The sequence below is a fragment of the Plectropomus leopardus genome, chromosome 14 (assembly GCF_026936395.1).
Source record: "Plectropomus leopardus strain MGB_pleo_1.0 chromosome 14, ASM2693639v1, whole genome shotgun sequence".
Lineage (NCBI taxonomy): Eukaryota > Metazoa > Chordata > Actinopteri > Perciformes > Serranidae > Plectropomus > Plectropomus leopardus.
The window spans coordinates 34,768,789-34,778,976 of NC_142189.1; the positions used below are offsets into that span (position 1 = coordinate 34,768,789).

The 10,188-nt window shown below is 37.3% G+C and overlaps 1 protein-coding gene across 1 annotated transcript in view; it reads right to left on the minus strand.

Moving 5' to 3' along the window:
- Nucleotides 1-2,776: 2,776 nt before the first annotated feature.
- LOC121953201 (neurexin-3a) overlaps nt 2,777-10,188 on the minus strand; it is a 169,730-nt gene continuing 162,318 nt past the window's right edge. The window contains exon 20 of the mRNA XM_088087962.1: nt 2,777-4,902. Coding sequence (XP_087944088.1) covers nt 4,598-4,902 — 305 coding nt within the window. The 3' untranslated portion in view covers nt 2,777-4,597. The remainder of the gene's footprint in view (nt 4,903-10,188) is intronic.

Here is a 10,188-nt window from a genome sequence, read left to right on the forward strand (position 1 = left end):
CTCCTGTCCGCCCGGGTTGGGCTGGTCTCTGTGGCGGCGCCCCGGCGGTGCTGGACCGTGACCTCTCTCAGTGAGGTTGGCCTCAAAGGTAGCTTCTCCCCGCCTCAGGTCTCAGTGCCTAGCCATGTCTCTTTAGTAACAATTGGTGTGTGTTGGTGTATGTGTGCGTGTGTGTGGGTGGTAAGGGTGGATGTTCGGGTGCCTTTATGAATATGTTTGGGAATTTCTACATGATTGTGTGTGTGTTGTTGCGTACGTCTAGGTGGGGGTGGGAGGGTCAGGCTGTCTGTATTTTTCTTGATTTTCATTGATGTTTTTCATTTCTGTTATTGTTTTTAATCTCTGTGAGGCACTTTGTGTTACTCTTTGTATGAAAAGTGCCATACAAATAAAGATTTGATTTGATTTGATTAAAGTCTCTTATTGCAATGGCGTTCATTTCATTTCCACTGGGTATCCACACCTCACAGGCTCACGAAAGGGCAACCAATCATATCTAATAAATCAATGTGTCATACCCAGCAAAGGGGTCAACCACCCCTCCTTACAAAGGTATAGGTTTCTGTCTCTCCCTCTCTTAGAGGTGCTCCTCGCTAGAAATGACTTATGCTAAGTTAGGAGCTCTCTGAGAGTATTCTAGGAATGTTTGTGAATATGGCCCCTGAAGTTTACGGCACTCCCAAGAAGAATGTAGAAATGTTCTCTCATCTAAGATACATCTAAAATGAAGGGATGGTATTGATTTATATTTGTGAAGTCTGTATGGGCTGATAGAGAGCCAATGAAGAAAGTTAAACTGAATTAATCCATAAATAGAGTTTAAAACACCATCTCTGCACAAACCACCCAATAGTTTCCAATCCAGATTTATTCCCAGATCTGTTTATCTTCAAAGTTTGAACCTGTCCAAATCAGGTATTAACAGTTTCAACATAAGAGCTTGAATAACTACAGATCATCATTACAGATCATTTTTAAGAATGGTAGGTCAGCATGGCACAGATGTTCCACAGGTGTCATAGAGACTAAATTCCACCGGCCCCTGTAGTTGACACTAATAAAGTCACATAGTTGCAGAAGAAAGAAGAAATCTTTATTTGTCAATCTTTGTTTAAACTATTCCATATGCCATAAAGATTCCTTCCTCATAGCAGTAACTGAGGAAACTAATGCTTTCATCAGACCATAATCTGAATTTACTATTCTAAAAGCTCTTTGGTAGCAATCTGTTTCTCCATTAAGGAGTTTTAGGAGAAAGGAATCCCTTTTATTTGAACAGATAATACAGAATACAGTCTATCAAATTTGAGTTGACTGCATGATTAAAGGGTGTCCTATTGTAGTGTTAATCTCTTTTTTATTTTCTAATCTCTAATCTCTTTCAAGGTTGAGCCATAAGGAAGAGGGCCTTTAGTAAACAGCTGTGCCAAAAAACTGGATTAAGCGGCATGGTGATACTCTGGAAAGTGAGGAGTTTCAGCCCTTCCTGGACATAATTTAGAGTTGATTTGTCCACTCTTGGAGTATCACGATTCCAGATTAACTGTTTGATTAATTGTTGAGAGAGGAAAACAAAATATTGATGGGACTTTGATTGAAAGTGACTGAAAAATATGTAAGAACCTAGGCAGGCCTTTCAGTTTCATAGCATTGATTCCTACCCACTAAGGTAAGTGGCAAATCTTTTGACTCTTTCCCAACATCTGCAACAAGTTAAAACTGTAAAGGTTTTCACAGTTGCTTTAAATTTAGGTTACCCCAACATTTAAAGCCCATAGGAGACCACAAAAAAGGGAACCTGTGTTTGACATTATTACAGTTACATACAGATAGTGGCAGAATTGCATTTTTATCAAAATTGACCTTATATTAAATATTAAGTTTGTTATAGGATAATGTCATCAGTAAAAACAGTAACAGTAACAGGGTCAGCCTTAAACAACCTCACTTAGGGTTGGATCCTATAGAGATGAAAAAATATTGGGGAAAGCTACCCTTCCTGGGGTCCATCCATTTTATCATATCAAAGAACACAGACCCAGAACCAAATAACACATGGAGAAATACTGGTCATTAGACTAAATCAAAAGCCTTTTCAGTACTAAGCTAAACTGCCAGGCTTAGTATTTCATTTCTACTAGAAAAATTAATATGTTAAACACTCACATTAAATTATTTGAGGACAATCTATGAATTACAGTGGCAATTTTATCCAGATTTACGAGCAGGGGAGATAGAGATATATCTCCAATCTCTTAGATATCCTTTTAGTGACCATTTTATAATCTGTGTTAAGGAGAGAGATTGGCCTGTTGGAAACACATTTTAGTGGATCTTTCTTGTAAATTGTTGTAATAATAGTTTGGTAGCAGGAGTCTGGAAAACATTGGTCCTTTCTGCCTTGTTCAAGTACCTTGATTAAAGGTAGTACAAAGAGACTGTTAAATCCTTAAATTTAAAATTACAAGGAGGCCATCTACCCCTGGAGATTAATTGGTAGAGATTCACACATATCACAATGTGATTCGGTCTCATACATATCTGACCAAACCACAGCCTTATAATCCTGATGAAGCAGATTAGCTAAACACTGATTGTTGCTAATTTAGTCATTACTGTTAAATGTTTTGAGATTTGAAAGTTTTCAGGGGCTCTAAAGCTGCCTCCTTTTCTCTTTTCTGCTCTCTAAAATGATTCTGTGGTGAGAATGAGGTTTCCCTCAAAGTGGTACCATATTGCCATGGATAATTTGATTTATCAAAGGACTACAATATGATTTCAGAGAAAAAAAAGAATGTTTTATTATCTATGAAACCGATGAAAAAAATGTCATGAAACATAAATATGTGAATTTCAGGCATAAGAACACTGCACCTCCTCGTCCATAAATGACCATGGAAGAACGGAAACATAAAAGAACAATAAACATTGTAACTCATGATAAAAAAGTTGACAAGACAATGATCTGAGGTGACCAGTCTTACATAAAAAAGAACAAAAAACCCTCACCACTTTAGCTCTTTAAGACTGTGAACCCTCACCCATTGTAGCCTCTTTGTCTTTCTGTATTTGTCACAACTCTGACTTTATTCTCTTTCATATAGAAATTTCACTAGTGTAACCCAGAACAAGAAAGCCATGATACAGAGGGAAGGGCACCTTGTATTTGTAGGACAAGTGCAAGTAGTTAAATATTCATGCAACTTTAGAAACATCTCTGGTTAGATCTCTAGGCTAACAATACATTCTATTCTTTATGAAATATCAATATGATTTTCCACATTCTGATTAAAGTTTTTCTCCATGTAAATTAACAGTTAATAGATTCTGTCATGAAATACGCTGATAAACCATTATGTTCAGTCTGTACAGTAGAGGTACTAAAAATTACAACTGTCATGGTATATGTACAATTTCCTACCTACAAAGTACAACAGCTAGCATTTAATAAAATATGTAAACAAATTTCTTTTTTTTTTAACAGCTGACTGTGACAGCAGATAGAATCCACACTTTCAACATTTGATTTATTTCTATATACACATTTGTTAACAGTGTTGTAGTACTGCATTCGTCTTCCTCCTGACACCTCCATAGAAAAAGAGAACGACAGGCAATGAACTCACATACAGTTTTGCAAAAAGATAAAACCACCATTGGCTGTGCATCATTAATAGACCTTTTTTAACAGATTGTTTTTTTTCCATCGTTAACATTTTTGAGGGGTTCAAAAAGAGGAGAGGGGCAACGTTTGGATCTGATAATGAAGAACTGTTTGGCAATAATTAAGAGAACATGGTCCAAGTCGAACACTGCACACTGGACTTTGACTGTACTGGACTTTACTGTAGAATTAGTATGGCATGCATTTTACTATCAGTTGCTTTTTAATAGAAAACCGACCACTTCTTTCCATAAAGTGAGTCACTTTGTCAAACAGTGAGAATAATTGGGGTGAATCAGATGCCAGAGCAAATAGATTATCGGAGATTTGCCCATGGCGATTTGATCATTTTATACACAGACAGTTTTCTTCACTTGCTGTTCTTTTGTCATTTTTTCCCCTTTTGCTTAAAGCAAAAATAAGTTAGACACCACACTTCTATTATGTATAAACCATAGAAAATTGTCATATTCGAATACAACAAGAGTCCTTTTTTTACTTTAACAATAATGGTGTGCCTGACCCCCTCTTGTTAATACTACTTACATGCTGAAAATGTATAAGATTATGAGCCTTTTGTAATTAACAATTTTACAAAAAAGTTTTTTGTTGAATGCCAAGGATCACATAGCTCTAAAAGTCACTTAGGAGAATGATGTAGCTGTGAAACATTTCTATACTGATAACATCTCTGACCAGATAGAAGAGTAAGGTCTCTAAAGTTGCTATTTAGCCTTGTCAGTATGCTTACAATAGTAAGTGTGCTTTATTTTACAGTACATATCTTCAGTTCAACTACTCAGCACAGTATGAGATTATTCAAGTTCCATGTTATACCATCATTTGTCATAGCTCCTTGCAAGGAAACTGATTTGTAAATGTTCTCTTAGTGCTTTCTTTCTTCGCTCTCTCGTGTTCACAAAAGTCTCACAGTCACACGTAATACTCCTTATCCTTATTTTTTTGTTTCTTGTTACTGCCTTTCAAGCTCTGCTGTTTGTCCTTTATCACAGCGCCATTGCTCTGCACAGCTGAGTTGGTTATGTAGTTCCTGCTCTCGTCCACCTGGTAGGAGCCTTCATCCCTGTTCCTGTACTTATACATGGCATACAGAAGGATGAGGATGCACAGGGCAGCGGCCGCCACTATTCCGATGACCATCCCGGTGGTGCTGCTAGATTCACGGACCACTTCCGAGGGCCCTGGAACTCGCCTGACGCCCGGCTCTGTGGGAAGTGCTGTGGGTATATTATGGAACATTGGGGAGGTTATTAATGGGCCCCTCAGTTTGCTGCTGTCTACCTCAAAGGATGTGGGCAATGGAAGCAACACTAGGACGGGCTGGGGTTTTAGCTCGCGGTAATTCATTTGGCCGGCTGTTTGGCCGGAGCATTGTGGAGGGTTGCGGTGGAGGCAGAGGTGGCGGTGGTGCGGCTCTGGTCGGCGGTTAGTGGTACAGCGGTAGTGGTAGTCCTACCGCGTCTGGAGATTGATGGTTTGTTAGGTCTAAAAGTCTTGGGCGTGTGAGCTTTGTAGCCACCTTCAAAGCTTGACGTGGATAAGGTCTTATCTTTTACCAAGGAGAAGGTCGTGTAAAAATCTTCATCATCAGTAGGGGGCAGGTTAGACTTGAACGCTTCCCCAGAGCCATACCCCGATATCACCAAGCCATCATCATCACAATCATCGCTGCCTCGGTCCGACAAGCAAGGTACCCCCGCCTCAGTGGCCTTGGACAGGGACTCTTTGGTGGTCTCAATAATGGTGAAGAGTGGGTGGTGGGTTGAGGGAGTGGGAATGAAGGGTGCACGAGGAGCTACAGAGGGGTGTGCTAATGGATCCTGAAGTACTGGGATGACTAATTCAACTCCTAGGATTGGAGAGAGACAGGCATGTTAGAGGGCAGGGCAAGGATTTATGAAATATACTTAACAAAACACAACTGGACAGAACAACAAAACAGCCAACAGCTAAACCCAAATCCATGAAAAGAAACTTGGTATATCACTTTATGACTGCTCAATAAGACAAAAGAAAGGAAAATTGGTTTAAATCTGATATACAATTCAAAAGGTTTAAGATGTATGTGCAAGGACGAGGCAAAATTCGAGCAAAATTTGCTCCAAATTTAGTTCCTTTGCTATGTTGAAGTACTTGATTCTTTCTCAATATCACTGAAGACATTTCTAATGGAAAGTACTATCAAATTAGTAAATGTTTTTTTTTTCTGAAATACAATAAATCGAATAAAATGTATTCAGCAGACTTGTTGCAGTCAAAAGATAGTACAGTTATTGATAACCTATTGTCCCCAACTATTGTTGACAATACTGAAAACTTCTAATACTTAAAAACATTTCCTTTCACAGCATGTGAATTAATTATGATCAAGTAAAAGGAATGATTCAAACAACAGATTCTATCACAATAGAAATGTCTGACTGACAGCAGTGTCACTGCTCAGTCATCTTAAACCTTTTGCTGTTCTGTGGTCATTGTAGTTGTACTTCTACAGCCATTACTCAGATACAGAGCTGTTCTGGAGGTAAGTAATCTCAGCCTGTTTCAGTTTCAGTTCAGTTCAGGTTCAGTTTCAGTGAGAGAAAAGTTGGTTATGTATGATGTTAAATAGTTGAACTGTTGTACAAAAGTGAATAAGATAAAAATAAGATACCATAACATTTCTGCATATTAGTTTTATCAATATTTGTACAAACAGTCATTTCTAGTTACTTATTTTTACTGCATCAACAAGTCAGGCTCAAATTTGGGCAGATATTTTATGAAAAAGTATTCCAGATAGTGAAAGATCAACAGACTAGTTATCTACCTAGATTACAAAGAGGTTCTCTCACATAACAGAGAACACTGATCATTTTAGTTTACTTTAGTTCTCATCCAAATGTTGATGGCATCAGGAACAAAAATGTATTTATAATTCATTTTTATTCAACAAGTGATAATGATAAGAGCAGCTCTGTGACCAAGAAAAAGCTGTCAAATGATCATCACTTTAAATTCACACCATGTCAATGGCAGAGCAAAGTCACCTGAATGCTCACCCTTTGTGAACCATTAGCCTGAGTCAAAGATGTCATACCATGTACTGAGTGAATGTTTTCAACATCGTAATTTGGCAGTTAGCCTCTTGTTTTTCAGTCCCATCATAAATACAAGCACTCCTCTTTCCAGTAGCAGCAGACAGAGAGAGACTGTGTGGAAAAATGACATGTTTTTTTACGTGTTACTTGGTAAATTAAGAATTTATCTTGACCAAACTGGAGCTGGTGAATGTTGAAACATTGGAATGACAAGAGTAACCAAAACGGTTTGGTTGAGTTTTTCTTTTATTTTTGTCAAGTTTGAATGAGGTGTGTTTAATGATGAGTTAATTAAACAATTAAGCTTCATCAGTCTTCTGTGACTCTGTATTTCTCTGTTCAGTAGGAAAAATCAGAGCGAGTATATTCCTTTTCTTACATTTTGTGGATTTCTACCGTGTATTTATTGGTCTAAAAAGCTGAAAGTGAGTACCTCACTCAACTGGGGGTGGGGGTGTGGGGCTGTGCGTGTGCGTGTGTGCGTGCACGTGTGTGTGTGTGTGTGTGTGTGTCTTCAATAAAGTATTAAGATATGACATAACATACCGCCCAGGCTTAGTACAGATGTGTTTCTGCACCATAATATCTGAAATATCATTACATCACAACAAATATCTCAACACATATGACTGTAAGATATACGTATTGTCTTCTTTGAATAGTTTGCCAGTTATTAGTTGTACTCCATTTAAATTGCTGTGGACTGTGAACTATAGACTGTCTGCTTTTTCAATATTAATTAAAAACAGAGGATGTAACATGGAGGCACGGCTACTTTACAGTTGAAATCCTCTTTAACAGAGCTGGGCTCAGTTATTTACCCAGAATGGCAATTCAGTAACAACAAAAGGCTTCAAATGACCATATTACGTACCCTGTAATCATGTTGTGCTGTATTTTCCCCATTTACAAGTTGTATCTGTAGCTCTTAAGTCTCTGCACAGTGTCTTTATGAGGTGTTTAACAACTTGGATAATAAAATACAAATTATTTTTATCTCTCCATGCCATGCAGCAGTACCATGTTTAAAATGGGTTTGGGGTTTTTGGTTGTCTGTCCATTGATCTGTACAATCATCCCTTTCTTGTGGGATAATTTCTGTAAACATAGCACAAATATCCACTTAGACTTGAAAACAAACTGATTAGAATTTAGTGTTTTACGGTCGAAGGTCAAGGTCACTGTGACCTCACAAAACATCACAGTTCAACAAAGGGGCAGACATTTGCTCATATACTAAATCGGTGACTTTAATCTTGGGTATTCACCTTGAAACTCTGCCAATTCTATAGATCTTCTGTGTTGCCAGGGGAAGATGTGTATGCAGCATTCATGTTTTAGAATATGTAACTTCTTTGTAGTGACAATGTCTACTGTCATGACTACAAATGAGTCTGGAGAGACATGGATGTAAAGTGTAACTGCAACTTGACTGGGAGGCATCCAATCACTTGGTTGCAATAGTGTTTTTTTTTCCTTTTTTGTGACATCTGTGCTATTAGTTTCAAAGTGACACAGGACCTTTGAGCAAATTAAGCAGATCATCTGGTGACAAGGGTGCCTCTTTTTATTTTTTTAGAAAGAAGTGCAAAGAGTTCTACTCATTTATCATGGGAATGTGAAGTCAAATTGGTATCACAGAAATGAACATTCAAAATGCCATTGACATGGAAGATATTCATCAACATGTGCATACTTTGTCTATGATGCACATTGTGTATCAATTAAAGTCAACTAATAAATAACTCACTATCACAAACACTAACATATAACATTCACAAGCACACAACTCTGTAGATCAAACAAAGGCAATTTTATTCTACAATTACAAAACAATAAAACACCATCAAAGACCCCACAGTGTGATTAGAGATGCAGTTTGTAAGCTATAGGTCTTTTTCACACAGCACTGCGTGAAGGCAGCCTCACCTAACTGCAGCGTGTTTCATGCTTGTAGTGTTCACAAATGCAGCGTTGTTGCAACGTCACTGCTGCATTGTTGACGGTTTTCAACATTTAGCACCGGCCTTTGTTTAAATGACTGGTGTTTTCTTTAGCTTTAAATAATTCAGTGATGTGAAAATTGCAACATATAGCACCTATCATGTTCATCAGTTACTTTGCTTTTATCCCTTTGAGACCTCAGCAAATAGGCTTGATTTCTTTAAAAACTTGAGAAAGCAATGAGTATGTTTTTGAAAGAAATTAATTAATTAAATCAATTTGCTCAGGGTTCCAAGGCTTAAATACTTAAATACTTGTGAAAGGTGTCTGAAAGCAGCACAAGAACAAACATTTCAAGATGTCCCACTCGACACATTTTACAAACTGCATCTCCAAAGAAAAAAAAAGTCAGTGTGTAAACATACAAATTGTGTATTGTCAACTTACATCAACAAATTGCCCGCATGATTCAGGCATGAGGAAAGGAATTTTCAAAAGAAAAGGTGTGTAAGAATGTTGGATAGCCACTTGGTACCGTTACAGATCATTTTAATTCATTGTAGATTGTGTTCTATCTTGAAACACGACGGTACAGGGAGGCAACAACACATACATCCACAACACATAACATAAAAAATAAACACCATAATTCTGTTTTTTATGTTTTGTTTTTTTTCCTGGTAAATAATTCATTTTTACAAAAAAAAGTATTTTCATTCCAATAGACTTCAATAGTATCTAAAATCTATTCATGTTACAGTTTTTGCTTAAATTGTAATTTGATCTGTAGAATGCATGGATGACATTATACTTTAATATCTCTAGAGACAAGGGAGAAGGTGAAGAAGGGGTGGGACCTATGAACATACTACATAGGAAATGAGGGTGATGAGGGTGACAGTGTAAGTCAGTTGCCATGTCCATGTAAAGGCAGTACGAAGCGGTCGGGCGGCATTAGAGCTTTTGGCTGTAAGGAAGGGATGGGGATATACAAACAATGAGCAATATACATGCCCATCTACAGAAAAGAACAGAAGAACTCTAACACTGACAAGTCTGACAAACCCTAAACTGCAACTTCTTAGCCATGCAATTCATTTGTTTTTTGTCTTACAGTCAAAATATTATTAATTAAAAATTAATTTGTTTTGTAAAAATAGATTTACTAAAAAATCTGGAAAACGGAAGATATGTAAGAAGTGGATCTGAAACTGCTTCACTAATTTGTGGGCTTTTGCATATGTTTATAAAATGCCTTAAGTTGAGTTGATAGTGCAACTGAAATGTTTACTGTTTAAAGTCAAAATTACTGATAGGAAAACATTCTGTGGGAAATAAAACACACAAGTTAGTCACTCAAGTAGTTCCAAATCCAAAAAAAGTCTAATTCTATAAAAAAAAAATCACACTTTGATTTGAATAGTATCTGGTTGACAAAAAAACAAACCAAACATACGTAATAAGCCAAAAACCATAATC